Here is a 19598-nt window from a genome sequence, read left to right on the forward strand (position 1 = left end):
TATATATGTGTGTGTGTGTATGTATGTATTAAAATTCTTGCATATTTCTTTTCAATACTCAAATTAATATTTTAGATTTATCTGGACTTATGGAATTGGTTGTATTAAATGTAGCAGATTGAGCAGTATTTCTCAAAGAAAATTTCAAAAAACAATTGAAATAATTTCCTTTATCATAGATATTGGATGTCTGTTGACTATTTCATGATCTTTAAAAGAATTACATTATATATTATCAAATGACAAATCTGGTCTATGTTCTAAGCTCTGGTTTCATAGCTCATCACTTTTATTAACAGCTTTCTTCTTTCAGAGCTTTAGTTTTTGTCTCTCTATCTCTATATATCTCCCCACCTCTCTCTCTCTCTTTTCAGTCTATCTATCTATCTATCTATCTATCTATCTATCTATCTATCTATCTTTCTATCTATCTCACTATTTCTCCTATTGTTTATAGCATAAAAAGCTGAAGTGAAACCAAAAATATTATCAAGTATTTGTTTGGGGCTTGCTAACCTCTTGAGATTTCTTATTCAGCAATGCTCTAACATTATTCTATTCCTTCACTTTTTAGGGAATACTTGGATGCCATGACGTCATCACAGCCTACGAATGCATCAGAATGGCAACTATACCGAGTTTTACAACGTGCAAACCTCTTACAATATTATGATACATTTATCGCTCAAGGTGAATACTATTTACATTTTTACTTCAATGTTGTTTTGTCTTTAAGAACTTTTCAATTATATCCTAATTTTATAAGATTGAAATATTTAGCAAAAAAATTCTATTGTTCATTAAAACTAGACTGGCTTCTTGTTGTAAATATCTATTTTCGAAAACGACTTGGCTAATTTTTACTTTTGAAACTTTTCTCAGTGTGAAAGTGTGGAATTTAAAGTATTTTGGAGAAAACGAAGCTGTAAATGAGAAAAATATAAATAAATGTCAGGATGTAACATAGGACAAAAGTTTTATAGGTTATTATAAAGAGTGGATACAACTTCTTCTTAACTCCTTTACATTATTGTCTCCCTCTGTGTGTGTGTGTGTGTGTGTGTGTGCAAACACATGTACAAGCACATATGCAATATTTGATGGCTTATGACACATTTGGTTTTGGCGGGCTTTTCTTAAAAACAAAAATTGTAAAACCATATCTATTCGTAGTCCCCTCCTCTCAGGTCATTTTGAAGTTTGTTGTATCCAGATTGTTTTGAAATTTTGTTATTTCTTATTTAAAAAAAAAAAAAACCTTAATTCTTTCATTCCTGTATTTCTAACTAAAATTTTCACCCCCACCCATCACGCACCTATGTGCATCAATAAAATTCTGAAATAATCACAAACTCAGACTGGTTTCATAAAACACCTATAACTTTGTATTTCTTGGCATTTTGATATGGTGTTTCATACACAACTTAACAAAAAGTCTTTAGATAAGTTTATAAAGTATTTTAAATCTGAAATTTAAAATTATTTCAATTTTCTTCAAATATCACCATATAAAATGAGTTTTTAGCAGATATCAGCTTACTAACTGTCTGTTATTATCTTAATGACAAAAATGCCCTAATTTTGATTAATTTACACTTGTTTTCCTTTGTTTACATTTGTGCAAAGTGATCTGTGTCCACTGATGTTATGTGGAACACTTAAATTACAATAAACCAAAGTAAATACTCAATAAGTTTGAGTCATAAGGATGGCTGCTGATTGGGTGCCATTTCTAAAAATATTTGAAAACATATTTTAAACATTTTTCCCCCATTCTTTCTGGAAATTACTGCTTTCACCATTGCTGTTCAACTATTGTTTACACTTTCAGAAATTGGAACATCCAGTTCCTTCTCCTTGGGTATCTTAGAAGTCATTGTCTAAGCATGTCTTCTCTGACTTCAGTATGCTGGAGTGATGGTAATCTGAAAATTTAAAACTTGAATGACTGATCAATAATTGATTAATTGTGTCTACCCATTAAACAAATATTGTACAGCAAGCTCTACTGTTTTCTGAAGAAAATCTGTTAATCCAAAAATAGATTGCTTATGTCAATTAAACAAACATTACCCTCTAAGTTAAAGCTTTATGAAGGTAGCTTGCCTCAATGATTGTTATCTCCAAACTAATGAAATACTCTCAGCCTGGCCCAAGACATAAAGTTTGATTTGTTTGTGGGTATGGTCAGGTGTTATCACTTAATTTGCCTCTCTTGACTGATTTTATTTTATATAAAGTAAGTACTGCTGATGTGTGTTGGTGTATTAAAAAATGCTTACAATCTGCTTCCTAGAGTTATCAGTAAGAGAGATGTCTGCTGTTTATTTTGCTGGTCATTGCAAGCACCTAAACCACTACCTACCAGTAACTCAAACTGTGACCATGTCCTTATAAGACGCAGGCTGATTTTGGAACATATATATATATATATATATATATACACTCACACGCACACATATACACACATATAACTGTGTACAAGGGATGCACTGGAATTGCAGGCATGCAAACAGAAAAGAATTCCATATATAGTAGTTGTGCAGGAGTGATTAGCATGCTTAGATTAAATGCTCATAGGACTACTTAGAATTAGTTAAAACTTCCACTAATTAGATGACTTAATTAGCAGAGGAAGTAGGGTGTAATCTGGAAGTATATAGTAACCAAAGTAGAGACTTGTTAGTAAAAGTTCACAGATGCACTGCTCCTGCTGACAGCAAAAGCTTTACTTACCCATTGATGGGCTGTTTATATGATGTTTGTGTACAAAGTGAGAAGTGTGCTTTGAAGGTTGAAAGAAATGTGACAAGCATTCCTCGCTAGTTGTGTAAGTGTGTGTGTGTGTGTATAAATGATGAGGAATTTGATGAAAGAAAAACTGCATATAGAGTAAATAGATATAGTGTACAACAGAGGAGACTGCACTTGTATGGACATGTGATGCATGTGGATGGCAACTGGGTTAAGAAATGTCAAGCTGTCTGTGTGCAAAGAATCTCCAGGTGAAAAAAGAAGACCAAGGAAAATATGAGAAGAAGCTGTGATCTTGGGAAGTTGAACCTCGTGAGAAGATACTAGAAAGGAGTGCAACAAATGACAAGACACTCTGCTGAAGAAAACCCAGCCAATCCATGCAAGCACCAAAAAATAAAATAATAATAATTGTGATAAAACTGGATGTGAAATGATGTTGATAATGATATTTATGTCTACATATGTATATGCTTATGTATACTTATATGTGTGTAACTATATACTCCTCTTCATTCTGATGAAGTTTCATCTTTTCAGTTAGCTAATTGCAAGTTCTGATAGATGAGACTTCAGTTTTTGATCTTCAAAGTGAAATTCTCTTGTAGATTCATTACTGCTGTTACTATTTCCTCTTCTGTATATTACATTTGTCATTCCTACATTGTTGGATAAATTTGTACTTGCAAGGTTTTCTTTAGCATGTGTATATAAAAGTATATAACAGCCTATTTCTCCATGACGGATATAAAAGTCTTCTATGATGAATATGGTGGGTAGCAGAATACATTTTTGTGTAATTTTGCATGATATACATACACATGTATGTACATACATATGCATGCACATATTTGACTGCACTCAGTGTTGATTCACCTGGGTGTGGAGCAAGTTAAATAAAGCATTTTGCTCAAATACTTATTAAAAAATACATGTACACAATAGCTATTGTCAATGCATTTCACATACATAAAATGAAATAAATATTCTTTAAAAAATAATAATTATAGTAATTTACAAAGATGTCTTTGAATCTTTGAGATGTCTTTTCTGTGAATATATTTCTTTCATTCTTTACATATTTGCTAGATTTTTTCTATTTTATTTTATTTACATAGCACAGAACATAACCTCTAAAAACAATGTTTGGTAAAAATATATACAGTAGCTGAACTGCAATTAGCTTCTCCCTTCTCAAAATTTAAAGCCAGTAATTCTCCAGCTATTTTATATGCTACTAATTATATCGCTATTCTGGGAAAAATTGAAGTAACTGCTACTTTTTTTTTTCCCATTTTTGTTTTACTTGATTCTGTTTTATAACTATTTACTCAACAAATTAATCACATTTCAACATTTATGCTCGTTGATTTGTGCTGCTAGTTTCACAGGAATTGCAATATGTCACTTAGTAATATGTAAAAGAATTTTAATTCTCATTTAAGCTGATATTTTAAATAACCGATATTTTCATTGGCACTATCCGTATCTGTTGTTCCTTTTTGACTGTTGCCTGTAGGAGATAGTTTCTAATTCAATTCCCTTGTCCCTTTGCATTTTCTAATCCTGGAGTTCAATTTTACCTTAAAATAAAAGGGAAAAAAAGGTTTATTCAAAAAATTGCTAGGGTTCCTTATTTCTGTAAAATTGCTTTAGACACAGTGTTTTTGTTTGTTGTTTACAAAATGAGATTAATTCTACATCATATAGTTGGCCCATCAAATCAACTCTGCCACTCACTGTTATTAGTTTTATTTATTTTTTATTCTTAATATTTAATTTCTGATATTCACTTACATAACTGAAACCATATCATAAGCTGATCTTTAATAAGATTTACAATAATTTTGGTGTTTTCTCTACAGAATCTTACTGAACTAAACCTAGCAATACTTATCCTCCCTGCATGCCTATAGATATGGCTTCCTGTAGCAAAGAAGGCTTTTGTTGTTGTTGTTGTTGTAGTGTATAGCTTGTTAATACAGTGGTAGAGCTAATTTTTGAGCAGCCATTCAATCTTTAAGAGAACTTTTTACCCAATTGACACAACGATTTGTATTCAATTTTACTGCAAAAGAAATTTCTTTGACTATTTCTTTATCAGTTCAAATTTATTTTTGAGATGTGTTCAACTCTGGAATTTTGTTTTTAGTTGGGTTTTTTTTTCCTTGTATTATTATTATTATTATCATCATTTTCATTATTATCATTGTCAAAATAAAGTATAAGTTAAATATGGGGAAGGGGGTTAATATAATCGACTAAACTCTTGTTGCACCTATGGTAGAAACAACAACAGCTTCTAGTACTTACCACCACCACCACCACCACCACCACTACTATTACTACTACTACTGCTACATTGAAGGGTGACAGAATGACAGCTACATTAGAGCATTGATGATATTTAGTTTATTAGATTTCTTGAATTATTTATTATATTCTTCTACTTTGCGTTTAATCGCAACTGTGGTTTGCTTTGTTCCCTCAGGGTCAATTAATCATGCCATGCTACTTAATAAATTTGTAATCGTCTACCTTTGTGAGAAATTATTATTTAATCAAGAAGGTTAAGGTTGTTTGCACAATTGTACTAAGTTACCTACAAAGACTTGAGTCTATTTGATTACAGAGTTTAAATCCTGAGCTTGTTATCTATTCAAAAAGAAGAAAATTACAAGTGATACATTGCTTTGCCTAGAACTTTCATCTCCTGATAGATTCATAGGAGCATCATTGTGACATATAATATGTTTTGGACTGTTTTAGACCAAGCACAGCTCTGACCAAAACTGATTTCTTCTAGAAAAACACAAACAGCCATAAAAAAAATTCAACAACTTCAGGAAGGATGAAAGGCAAGGTTGACCTCAGCAGTATTTGAACTCAGAGCACAGAGGGCTGGAACAAATACTACAAGGCAATCTGATGCTTTAATAATTCCTCTTTCTCTGAAAATTTGTCCTTATGTCAGTTAAGAGTTAGCAAGTGCACTGATAGAATGAAGTAACTTAAGCCTTTTGTTATTGATTTCATCAGTGAGGAGAGAATGTTCAGAGCTGTTATAATGTTTAACTGATAATTTTTGATATGTTTGCGCGAAGTAAAAATTGTATTAATTAATTGTGCTATTAAATTATAATCAGTGTGAATCAGGAAATTGTGTTTCCTGTTAATGTTGTATTAAAAACAAGATTTTGTTTTACTTTTCTCAAATAACTCAGATTTTTTATTGTTACTCATTTGAAAATTTTGACCCTTTTCTGTTAGTATTGCAAGTTTGTGATTTCACATTTCAAATACAAGAGCAGTGGTTCTTAATTGAGGTTCATTTGACCCCTGAAGGTCCATATAAAATTTGGGTGGGTCCATGCAAGCAGAACTGTGTCCACAACAGTATGTTAAGGTCCCATGAAAAAATTTGATTTAAATGTATTTATTACAAGAAACAGCTAGGTTTCTTTCTCTAATGTTTTACATAATTCAACCCACACAAGTTAATGTGTGAAAAACAAAATAGGAATTTTGAAAAAAGCACCTATAAAACTAGTTTTTAAACATCAAATGGTTATGGGGGTTCTCTAGGATGAAATAGTAATCAAAGGGATCCATAGATAGAAATGAGTGGGTGAGAACCACTGAGCTAGAATGTGCATGAGTGTGAGTGTGCTTTATAGAATTTTATCTCAAACCTATCTTTACATTGCTATTCCATATCAAAAGTTATATAGTCATGAAGCCAGTTTTCCAATTAGCGTTCACCTACCCAAACAATTAGCTAATTGATCAATTATATGATTACTGACTAAACCTGACACCCAAGGCAGTGGAATTTACTTTGCAACTAAGGTGAAGTATAAATAATGTTTAGAAGCTAAAGAAAGGGTTCTTAGCTGTTATTTTGGATACTTTGGCAACAATAATAGCTGAGTTGATGATAATTAATGTGATTGTGGATAGTTGTTTTATTTTGAGATACACTATGAACATAGTTGTGGCTAGAGTTGAGTACTGTCAAAAATCTGACTAATATAATGAACTGTAAAGGAAGTTTTCGTAGATCAGGAAACAGCTGATACTCCTAACCTAATTCATTTCCAAAACAAGATTCCAGTGTATATCTCCAGGTTCTGCTGCATAAAACAAACTACAGATATCCCCACTGGATAAGACATTGTTCTGCTGCAGTTTCTGCCACTAAGTTAAATTCTTCCTAATCCCCGTAACTTAGCTGCTCAGCAAAAGAACTCAATAGAATAAGTACCGGGCTTTAAAACAAAGAAAAAACTAAGCACTGGAGTTGATTCATTCAACTAAAAATTTTTCAAGGTGGTGCTCCAGCATGGCCATAGTCTAATGACTGAAACAAGTAAAATATAAAAGACAATATCAACAGTACTGTTTGCTACAGTGAGTTAAATCACCACTTGTTGCTGCATGGGTACTGGATGTTGAGAATCTAGTGTATTGTGTCTAAACCCTGAGACCCCAAATACTAACTAATGTTGGTATTTGGGGTCTCAGGGTTTAGCCCTAACACACTAGATGTGCTTGAGAAGACCTGTTGAGTCAAGTAAAATCATTGTCATGGCCAGTGTCACTGCTGCCTAACTGGCATCCATGCCAATGGCACGTAAAAAGCAACATTTGAGCATGGCCGATGCCTGTGCCGGTGGCACGTAAAAGCACCATCCAAGCATGGTCGATGCCAGTGCTGCCTGACTGACCCCCATGCCGGTGGCACATAAAAAAGCACCTCAGCACTCTCGGAGTGGTTAGCGTTATGAAGGGCATCCAGCTGTAGAAACCTTGCCAGATCAGGTTGGAGCCTGGTGCAGCATCCTGGCTTGCCAGTCTTCAGTGAAACCATCCACCCATACCAGCATGGAAAGTGGACATTAGACAATGATGGTGGTGGTGGTGGTGGTGATGGGGGATTAGTATTATGTATAATAGACTAGTTAAAAAGACCATTTAGCAACAGGCAGTCCAGTATCATGATAAAGGTGGCTTGTGCTCCTTTCTTAGTGAAGTTATCTTTGCACAATGTCCTATAGCCTGTGGAGATCATTGTTTGTAAACGATAACAAGAACCAAATTTTACTTTGTAGTGAAACTAGTAATTTGAAATATATCTTGGAAATTACAATTTATATGAATATCTTATAGTTTATTCAGCACTTAGATATTTTTTGTTTTTATTTATTTATGTTTCAGATAAAAGTTGAAAATTGTATTTTTCATTAGAAAGTCTCATGTATAATTTAGTTGATTTTAGGAGAATAATCTAATAGAGTCTCAATGTTTGTAATGAATGAATATTAATCCATTATATTTATGAGTGATAATTTCTTTTTCTGTAATATAATTAAAGAACTTAAATATAATTTTATAACTAGCATTATGTGGTGAATTCTATTGTTTCTAAACTTCCAAACTTTTAGTGTTGATTCTGATAAAATTTAATGGAAGAATTTTTAAATATGTCTATTCTAATGCATCATAATATGTTTTATGTGGTATAGAAATTCTTAACAGTTTTACCAACTTTTCCATTAAACTTTAAACTGTTACTAAATAGGGGACATAGCTGAAATAAATGGAGAGAAAATTGAGAAGAGTCTTAAATTTTATGGAAATTGGATAAGTAATGTACTTAGAGATGATATTTGATTTGTAATCTCAGAATAAAGGGGAGACCTAACAAAATTTGGTTCTAATTCAAAATAGCTATCATTAACCCTTTAGCATTTAAACCAGCTATATCTGGTTCAAATATTCTACCTGTTTTAAGTTCAAATTGGCCAAATCCAGTCTCTCTTACCTACTCTACAATGCCATTCTAGAAATAAACAATCACATCATTGAGATTTCAAAGCTATGAGATGATGCAGGATAAATTCTAAACAATGTGAATAAATAAGCATTACATTTGACAGAATAATGTGAATGTGAGAGGGTGAAGGAAACTGCCCCGTGGGATTAGATTATAAGAGATTCAGAATAAATGGAATTTTGCTATTCTAGCAAACCAATAGTTGAAAAAGTCAATTGTTATATATTCGTAACATCTAAGCAGTTGGTAAGAGACTATCTGCACATTCTTCCTTTTTCCTTATGATCTATCTATACTCTTGTAATAACTCAGACCTCATGTTTAAATATATAAATGTCATAATCTAGCTTGGTACCAGTTGTTTGCCTGTTTATATTTTTATTCTATTATACTTGTGTCTGTTCAAACGAAAAATTGCATATAGCCAGTTATCGTTAGGCAGCTATATATATATATATATATATATATATATATATATATATATGTGGAGAGAGAGAGAGAGAGAGAGAGAGAGAGAGACTGAGAGTAAAATGAGAAAAATCTATATATATGTATGTATTGGCAAACAAGTTAAAATTTTAAAAGACATAGTTTTACACACAGGTAGCTGAAATTTTGCATTGAGACACATACACTTTCAAAGAGGGAAATCATAGACTATGTAAGAGTTTTTTTAATATTAACCAACGGTATTTCTAACAAGAAACAACAAGCAAGAGAAGTCTATGATTACGTGTTCTGAGATGTAGCAGTAACAGGCATATATCTCTTTTGTTGTTTTTTCCCCCTAATAGTCTCTTACTAATTCTAGTGATTATTCATATATTAGTAACATTCAATATTTTGAAGATTTGCAGTAGCTGTGTGACTGCATATGGCTGATCTGGAGTCCTGAATTTACAACTGACTTTGTGGTGTCTCCCTAAGGCAAGGTACATAACCTTACTCATCTCAGTTTACTCGACTGATAAAAATGGCTTTCACTCATCCTTCACAGTTGGGCTTATGGATGGAAAGGACAATGTGAAACAACAACAACATTTCCTTATCTTAATTGTGCAGTGCAGTGTAATTATTGCATTATCTTTCTGTATTTCTAAGTTGAGTGTTTGTTATTACATAGACTGGTTGGCTTAGTTTATGTAGATAACAATGTAAATATTCATGTTGTGGTTGCAATATGAAAACTACTACTACTACTACTACTATTACTACTACTACTACTACTGATATGTTGAAGGTTTCATTTCAAGATTTCTTCAAGAACATTTTACTTCTTCGTAGCAATAGAAAAATCTGAAGTTGCCTCATGGCATCTTGAGTGCATACAAAGGGGGGGGGGGGGGGTAAAGAAGAAAAAAAAAGAAAGAAATGGCTCATTTTTGAAGATTTCTATCTATTTTTCAATGTATTATCTTGGGTACAGTAAGTGTTGGTTTGGAAGTTCTCTTTAAAGTCTTTAGTTCATTAAGGTTTTTTTTTTTAAGTATTCTAAACTTCAAAAAATAAAATGAAGCCTAAACATATAATTCTATTTCCATTATTCTTGACAGTATTCTCGATGTTACTTTCCAAAAGCAAAATTTCATAGATGAAGTTCAAGTCTAATTCTCTAATAGTATCTTTTTTTCATTTTTTTTTATATTTTAGTTTAGCATATTTTTGTTTGGCATTATTGTTTATGTTTTTTTGTCCATCATGCAGTTGGTTCTTACACTGATATTCCACCTATAATATTTTCTTGTGATTTAATCTCTTTAATTTCAGTTCTCTATATTTTCCTCTATTTAATGTACATGTACTTCAACTGAACCTGGATGTGCTATAAAATACAGCATAAATCTTTCCTAAATAAGACTTTTTTTTTTTACAAGCTAAAAGAATATTCTTTTCAAACTGCTTAAATAAAATAAAAACTTTCAATACAAAATATTTGATAAGAGCAAAACACAGAGAAGAAAAAATATATAGTGAGGGGATTTACTTTTATTTTTTTGTTGTTAATTTAATACTTTTTCTTTAATTCCATTTTTATAACTGTCATTTTATACATTTTATATTCTTTTCAAATATTGGTTCGCCAAGTATGGAATATTTTTAACTGCTCATTATCTGTTGGTTTGGTGAGACTCCTCTTTAGACTTCACTAACCTGAAGGCAAATAGCTTGAATTAAAATTCACTTTTTAAATAAATAAAAAAAAAAGGAAAAAGTAAAAAAAGAAAACACAGCTTCCACTCTGCATTTCATGCTTCTATGAAATAATAATTCTATTGAAGTATTTAAAAAGCATATTTTCTCTATCATTGAAATCTTTTGTGTTGTTTTAGAAATAGAATGAAGATATCCACACTTTGAAAGAAAATGAAAAAGAATTGTCAGCAGAAAAATAACATAAAACTACTGAAAGTGCATGTTCTTTAGATGTAGAGTTCAATACACGTTTTAGTTTGATAACATATAAGTTTGATTTTTCTTTAATGTTTTCAAATGTTGTCTTGCAAAAGATATAAAGGCTTAGGTATAGGTTTAGTTTTTATTAATTTACATTTCATATCAGGTGCTTATTTGCTTCTGTTTCATTTTATTACTAATATTGATAGCAAGTTTTGTTGCAATAGTTTTCTTTTAGAACAGAACTTTTACTTTGTTTTTGTCTTGTTTTTAAACTATTCATGTTTTGACTTGAATAAAAAGCTACTAGTGTTGTAGTGAAGTAACTTTACATTAAAAATTCAAACAGTTTTGACAGTACAAAAGATTTTATAAATACTGTGAATTATTCTAGAGTCAATATTTAAATAATAAAAGTGTTAAATGTCTAATATCAATAACTGTACTTCTTCCTTTTGTCTCTTTAGAAAAAGAAGTTATATCATACAATTAGAATTGATATTATTAAATATTTTCTCTTACTATTTTTGAATTTTTTATATATAATTTTTATTTATATTTACTTTTTCTCACTTGTATAATGTACAAACAAGAAAGCTGTGTGAATATCTAAAAATTAGAAGAAAAAAAATTAAAAACAAAGGGAAAACCTTGCAAAAGCAATGTGAATTTACCAGTTAGGAAAAAGTTTCAATAAATAATTCAGAATGTTTATTGATCTCCCAATATTCTATTCAGATTGAATCTTATAATCTTTTGATTGTTTTGCCTTTTTTTTTATCATTTGATTGCTTTCTATTATTTTACATTGTGTTGTAAAACAAACAAAATTATCTCACCATATTTTTTTTTTCTATAACAATCAATTTTTGTCTCTTAAAAATGATAAGAAGCTTTCTCTCTATTTTCAGGAGGAGATGATGTTCAACAATTGTGTGAAGCTGGAGAGGAAGAATTTCTTGAGATTATGGCTCTGGTAGGCATGGCAAGTAAACCTCTGCATGTTAGACGTTTACAAAAAGCACTCCAAGAGTGGGTAGCAAATCCAGGTAGGAATATTTGCTTTATTCTTGTAGAGTATTTACTTGGTAATCCATTTAATATCATTCCTCCCCCGGAACTTTAGCTCTTTTATTTGTTTTAATAGAAACAAGATGAAAATAACAGTTGAAAACTAGATTTTTTATCAGATACTGAAACACTATCAGAGATACTACATGGGAGATATAAGGCATATTCCTTATTTATAATAAACATGTACCTACATGTATTTCATAAAGGTCTCTCTATACACAAGCAGATTGAACATCTTTATGAAAAAATTCTAAAACCTTGTTAAATATTATCAACATTTATATATAAATCTTTGCAAACATGTTTCATGCTGGTTTTATCAACTGAATCATATTGATCCTTGCTCTGTATAGATCAACCCTATACTCGTCTTATTATTCCTTTTTGAACTCTCATTTTACAAAACACTCTTCCAAGCAGAAACTCAAAATATTAAAAAAATATATCAACAACTTTTCATTCAGTTATTTTCTTCAGTTTGGCTTGCAGCTGAGTAAACACATACACAAGGATACAAAATAGTTTATATTGTTAAAATCTCTACTTGTGGCTTCATATATATCTCAGTGCTGCCTTCCATTCCTCTACTTTTTCTGCTTCATGATAGCTTTGGAGCCTACAGCCCCAAAGAAATATAAATACAATAGTAACGTTTTACCATCATCATTTCCATTAGATTGTACTGAAATATCTCTCTCTTAAAATCCTGCAGAATCTCTGTTCTAATCCATAGTTGCCTTTGTTCTTCAAGTACCCCCATCCATGGTACCCCACACTTTAGTTTGATATTTTGTATTTCCAGTTTCTGCATATATTATATCTGTAGTTATGTATTTATAAAGATAAAAATTCATTTAACCCACTTTCTAGAGCAATAAATAGAGTCAATATTTTGATGTTTTATCAATTTGTGATCTGCCTTCTTGACTTAGAGGCACTGGAGAGCAGACAGGAATTATGATATTTATAATTTTCTCAAGGGTGTTTGAGGTATAAATGAAATACAATCACACACATGGTTTATACAGAATTTTATATCTATAGTACGACACACATTATTTCAAATTCTATAAAGGGCCAAAGTATCTCTCAATATTTTCATCTGTTCATAGAGTGGTGAGCTGGCAGAATCATTAGCATGCAAGGCGAAATGCTAAGTGGTATTTCATCTGTCTTTACATTCTAAGTTCAAATTCCGCCAAGGTTGACTTTGCCTTTCATCCTTTCAGAGATGCACGGAGCTTAATGAAAATGTTTTAAATAGTATATATAATGTACTGAGCTGTGATAGAAAATTCAGCAAAAAAAGTACTCCATCTGGTGATAGATAAATATCATTTATTTAACAGTCACAATACGGGTATTAAAGTGCTACTAATAGTTTCATTGTTCGTTATGATATGTGGTTTGCACCTGAAGAATATGTTTGAGTTTTCTCAATGTATGAAACTATTAGTAGCGCTTTAATACACGTATTGTGACCGTTAAATAAATAATATATATATTTTAGTCCCTGTCTGCAGATGAGACAATTTATAATTGCTTAAACAAATGTAATTGGATCTTAAAAACGTGGAGATTTTTAATTTACAAATGAAGTATACAAAAGACATGGCTGTGGAATTTTTATATAAGATGGAGTATGTTGATGGAAATTGGAATCATGAATTGGTAGAGATTAAAGTCATAGCAACAAAAGAAGACTCAGATTAGACTTCCACAGAAGAGTCATACTCACAGTTATGATGGTATAGATGGTAGCCCTGCTGACCTTAGAAAAGTAGGTGTGTGTGTGGCAGCAGCAGCAGTAGTAGTAGTAGTAGTAGTAGTAGTAGTAGTAGTTCAGGTTTGATAACTTTCTTGAAGAAAAGCAGTTTTCTCTGTCTTTTACTTCAGCAAGAACCTCAATTGATTTAAATGCTCCATAGTTTTACTACTGTTATTCATTTAATTGTGTATTAAGAGATGACAAGCAGTTTAATCTCAAAACAATAGAATTCCATAATAAATACAAGTAAAACTGTTACTTTGCTGGCAAACATTCTTTTTCCTTAAGTTATTAATATTAAATGTTTTCTAATTTTAATACATATAACAGAAAGCATTATTAGCCTGTAGCACCTATAGACACACCTGCACACATATGTCCATACTTAGAAAATATGTTTGTATGTGTGGTGGGAGTTTGTACGTACAGAGAAAAAGCGACAGGCTTCTTTCAGTTTCCATCTACTGAATCCTCTGATGAAGCTTTAGTCAGCTTGGGGTTATAATATCAGTAGCTTGCCCATGACGTCACACAGTGGCACCATAGGTAAGTTTCTTCTGATATATCCCCATGTGACTGAGAAAGGAGTCTCTTTACTATGCAGTCATATCTTCATATACCATGCAACCATACCTGCTTGTGTGTGTGTGTGTGTGTGTGTGTGTGTGTGTGTGTGTGTATATATATATATATAGATATATATATATATATATAATCACGTGCATTTTCATGTTTTTATTGTTTGTATTTTCTAAGCAGCTCCTCTGTATTTGAGATAACAAGCTATTATCACCTTCCATTCTTGCTGCATTTTTGTTTTCCCAATTAAATATTTCTGATCCAGAAGTTTCTCCTTGTTTTCTCTGCATATAACACAAATACAATATCTATCATCATCAATCTCAGGTTTTGTGAAATATAACAATCTTCTGTATTAACACCTGCTCAAAGTGGAAGCTTTTTCTGGGTTTTTTTTCCCCCTTATATATTTACTCACCATATTCCACTGATTTAGCCATCGTCTAGCCTCTGCAGTTTTGCAGTTCAAGCTCCAATCTGACAATATTTTTTGGAAGCAATCAGCTAAAAAAACAATGTTAAGTGTTAGGTTTTTAACAATGAATATTACAGAAACTTGCATTAGAAGTGGTTTCTAATTCACATATTGAGGTGTTTAAAACCAAGTAAGGAATGGTATGGAGTCTCAATTAAAAATTGAAGATTATTAATTTCACCTTAAAATTTTGCGTAATCATACAGATATAAGTAGGAATATTTCAAAACCATTATTCTATAGATTATATCTATGAAATAGAATTCTTTGGTACTTTAATATTCAATTCTTATTATTTTGATGTTCAACACAGAAGTATCCGTTGCAATTTAATTTCAACATTAGGAAATTTTAAAGTTTCTATGCCTTTATTGTAACCAAATTATGTTTCAAGTTTGAACAGTTGCATTAAATGTACATCAATTTTTTTTTTATGTTACATTTTTAAATAATTTGTTATACACTAAAATTTTATCTGATGGTTAAAGACAGTAACTCTGTTATTATCGTATTTAATGTTTTGTCATACCTGTAGGGATTGAATTGGTTCAATTAATGTATATCAGGTTTGTTTAGAGCTAGATACCCTAAATATATTTATAATGAGTTAGTAAACTCTATAGTATTGACTAAGTCTGCTACTTGTTTTGTGGACAAGCATATAAAAATTTGAGTTGCAGCCATGCAGTTTTGAGTTTATTCCCGCTGCATGGCACCTTGGGTAAGTATTTTCTGTAGCCCCAGGCCAGCAATTGCCTTGCAAGTGAATTTGGTTGAAGAAAACTATACAAAACCAATCATAGATCTGTGTGGTGAGAGAGAGAGCAATTGATAGATAGATAGACAGATAGATTGATTCTTTATACAAGACCATGTCTCAAAATTTAAGAAAAAAGCTGCGGAATGATAGTTGTTAGAAAAACGCAACACCTATATAAATGTTAGATTGTTCAACTAAATTAATGAAGCCCAGTTTGTCTTAAGATATAGTGAAGCTAGTTCATCAGTGCTGGATATCTTAGTATATTAGTTAAGTGCTACTAACACAAAATAAAATAAAGTAATTTAGAGTGAATTATGGCAATTTAGATTGATAGAATGGTGTCATTTGAATATATTTGTCCAGTTCAAGCTGCTTCACAAGATAATCATAAAAAGGAAGATAAGGTATCTTTATATATCATCATTTCCGCTAAATAAATGTGCTACAAGATTATTATTCCATTTTATTCCCTGAGATTGAGTAACAAATTTGTTTATACAATAATGAGTTTCTATTCAAAATAACTGATTTGAAACCATTCCTGTAGTGTTTAGTAACAATGATATCTTACATCTTATCTGTAGTATCAGTCAGATTTTTGAGATTTAACAACCTTAAAGCTTGCCAAAATATTGATTGCGTCTGGAGTGAACATATGAAAAGTCACTTTTCAATCCATTACCTACTTATTTCTATTTCAACCAAAGATAAGGTTCAATAAACTTTCTTCCAAAACATTGTTAAAGAACTGACAGAATTGCTGACAATTCTTTCTTATAGAATTTACTTCTGGATGGAAGTTTAAGTTAGCCAATAAATTGCTTTATAACTTTGTATCTTTTTATTGACAAGAATTGGCAAAAGTCCATTCTAGTCTCTTTAGGATGGAGTCTCTTGGGGCAACTTCATTCAGACATTTTCATGCCCATTTTAATTTTATTGATTTGCTTTAGTGGCATCAATTTTGATGTTACCAATAACCTAAACAACTCATTGGACATCCTCCTCCACCATTCACTTACAGTTGCCACAAGTCTGTTTTCAAAACATTTGGTTAGCTCTTTGTAGGTAACAGTTAATCATTTTACCATTATAAATTGGTTTGGTTTAATATAGAGTATGCAATTGTAAAAATTTCTACTGTAAACACAAGTCAAATTAACAGCCAAAAATTCAAAAGTAAAGTAAAAGAAAAGCTTATCAGAAAAAGTAGCCAGCCATAACTAGAGATAATCTTGTGACTGATACTGTCCAACTGTTACTTCTATATTTGATTTGAACTCTGTCGAGGAATTGCAGAGATGTTCCACTAATACATAAAAAGCAACAGAGTTTTTTGCATTAACTTATCAAGATTTTGTTTGTCGATATTCTGAATTTCTATAACCAGTCTTCCTTGCATTGTAGTTTTCTATGATTGCCAAATGTAGGTCCTAAAACAGACATTTATATTTTCAGCTGCATTCCAAGGTCCAGTTGTTGGTTCATCAAGTCCAGCTCCTGGAAGCATCAGTGCCACCGTGAGGGATCAAACTGCTGTTAATACTTATCCTACATTGCATTCCACACCTCCCATTGTGAATGCTCCTACATGGAACCCTGCCACACATCCGCCTCCTCGTAACATCAGTCCTGCTAACACAGGTAGCTCATCAGGTGCTTCACCCCAAGCCGACATCAAAGTAGAGGTAGGCTTCTCCATTTGTTAACATCTTTTGTATTCTTGTTAATGTTTAATCGTTATTCTTCCATTCTCACCGTTATTGGTGGTAGTGGTGGTAGTGGCAGTGGTGGTGGTGGTCTCTATTTACAGTGGTAATTCTTAACAAACATATCATTTATCTTGTGTTAATGATATTATTTAGAGAAATTAATAAATTAAATTCAAGATTTTTTGTAGTTGAGTTAATGTAGAAATGATTTTATTCAAAGTCAATATGTGGGCCGTATTTCTGCACCCTACTGAAACTAACAAGTATTCATGGTTTTAATCTCTGAATCATAACATTAGCATCTTATCATAAATGTTTAACTTTTGAAATTTTAAAATATTTTTTTGTTAATGTTCGAAGTAATCAAAGGAATAAAAAATATTACTGAAATATTCCAAGATTACTAAAACATTAGAATGGATGAAAAGTTGAACTCTATTCTGCATTAGAAATTATGGTAGTGAAGACGGATCGAAAATTATTTTAATATCCTTGCTTGTATTACTTTGTACTATTTTGACCCAGTTTACTGCTTCCGAGGTAGAACCCTGAAACCTATTTGGAAATTTGACTAAACTATGCCATTCTCATCAAACCCAATGATACTGGCTTCAGTTGTAAAAAGGCAAAAAAAGAAAACTCAGTTCTTAAGGTTTTGTGTTAATTCACAGAAACATAAAAGTTCATTGACTTGAAATAATGTTTTAAAGTTAGGAAATTTCCTAAATCTCTTTTATATTTCGTTTTGAACTTAATTTCCTGAAGGAATATAATTATCAATTGTATTTTGCAAAGTAAAAGGTAAAATTGTTTAAAGTCTTCCAAATATTTTCAAATGAATTAAATCCTCTTCATCCATTCAACATAACACATTTACAATTTGTAAATTGCAGTTATTTTAATTGTTGCCTTTGAAGTTATGATTATAAAATATGTTTGATAATTCAGTTTCATTAGCTTTCATTTTTAACGCTGTCTTTTTTAAAAAAACCCAATTAGTTACAATGTAACTTAATAATAATACATATCTTAAAAAGAATTATGCTCTTTCTTGGGTAGCAAAATTCTAATTAATAATTTTTGTCTTTAAAAAATTTCATTGGCTCCTTGTGATGAAAGACCTTATCTACTGCTATGGAAACACAGTTTAAGAAGTACAACCGAGGATCTTTAATGTCATGTCTTTCAAGAAATTTCACTGACCTATCAGAGCAGATCTTAATAAAACCTTTTAGAGGCTTCATTGTAAATGTCAGGGATCCACTGCCCAAATCATTGGTTCAATAACAAGGTTTTATGGCTGATCAGTTCCCTTATATTGGTTTAGTAATATGGTTTTATGACTGATCAATTGTCAATGCATGTAAACACACCTATTAAATGACTAAAACGTCTTGATATTATCCAAGTAAATGGCAGCTTGTGTGATAATTTCAAATTTTAAAGTGTCTTTTGTTCTGTCTGATATCAAACTGTTTTTGGTGGAGAGATGTTATTATAATCCTTACATTATTCTGCTGGAATTTCATGTCATTTATTCATATAACTGCCAACATAAGATTCTTACTTTTTGTGATTTGTCCACCTGCTATTTAGAGGACTTATCTTTTCTGTTTCACTTATCATTAAAGTCAACCTCCAGAACATGCCCCATTACAACCTACACAAGAACTCTTGACCAAGATCTGTGTCACTACACTTGTTCCCTGAGGTTTGTGCATTTCAAAATGCCTAAAAAAGCCATTTTTTCAAAATCTAAAATAGACCCCCACACCTTGCAATACTGCTTTTGTCAAAATACGCATCCAGCACCCTTTTAAAGGAGTTAAAAACGCAGTTGTCATCATCATTTCATTAACATTGTTACTATTAAAGTGTTATCATTCCCACTGCAAAAGGGTGTGGTAAACTGGAGCAAGAAGTCAAAAGAAAATACAAAAGGAAAAAAATAAGAAACTTTTTACTTTTCCAAGTAGTTGATTATCTTCAGGCTTCTTGCCAAAATTTACATTCAATTCATTTTATTAACATTGTACACAAGTACAATGAAAGTGGATTACATTCTCTCTTTCCTATGTCTCTCTCATGGAACATTCTTATCTACACATTCTACTAAAATGATCATTTCAATTTAACTTCCTTCCAAACTTGCTAACACTGTCAAACTCTACTGTAACATCATATTTCTATATTGCATGTTGAAGACATTTTATGTAAATTAACAAACTGTTCTGAAGTTCTCA

The 19598-nt window shown here is 31.4% G+C and overlaps 1 protein-coding gene across 11 annotated transcripts in view; it reads left to right on the top strand.

Moving 5' to 3' along the window:
- LOC106867422 (NGFI-A-binding protein 1) overlaps positions 1–19598 on the top strand; it is a 223322-nt gene that overhangs the window by 108715 nt on the left and 95009 nt on the right. For all 11 annotated transcript variants that reach the window (XM_014912296.2, XM_014912293.2, XM_014912295.2 and 8 more), the window contains 3 exons: positions 575–690; positions 11896–12033; positions 17102–17331. In XM_014912296.2, coding sequence (XP_014767782.1) covers positions 575–690; positions 11896–12033; positions 17102–17331 — 484 coding nt within the window. The remainder of the gene's footprint in view (positions 1–574; positions 691–11895; positions 12034–17101; positions 17332–19598) is intronic.

The sequence above is a fragment of the Octopus bimaculoides genome, chromosome 17 (assembly GCF_001194135.2).
Source record: "Octopus bimaculoides isolate UCB-OBI-ISO-001 chromosome 17, ASM119413v2, whole genome shotgun sequence".
Taxonomy (NCBI): Eukaryota; Metazoa; Mollusca; class Cephalopoda; order Octopoda; family Octopodidae; genus Octopus; species Octopus bimaculoides.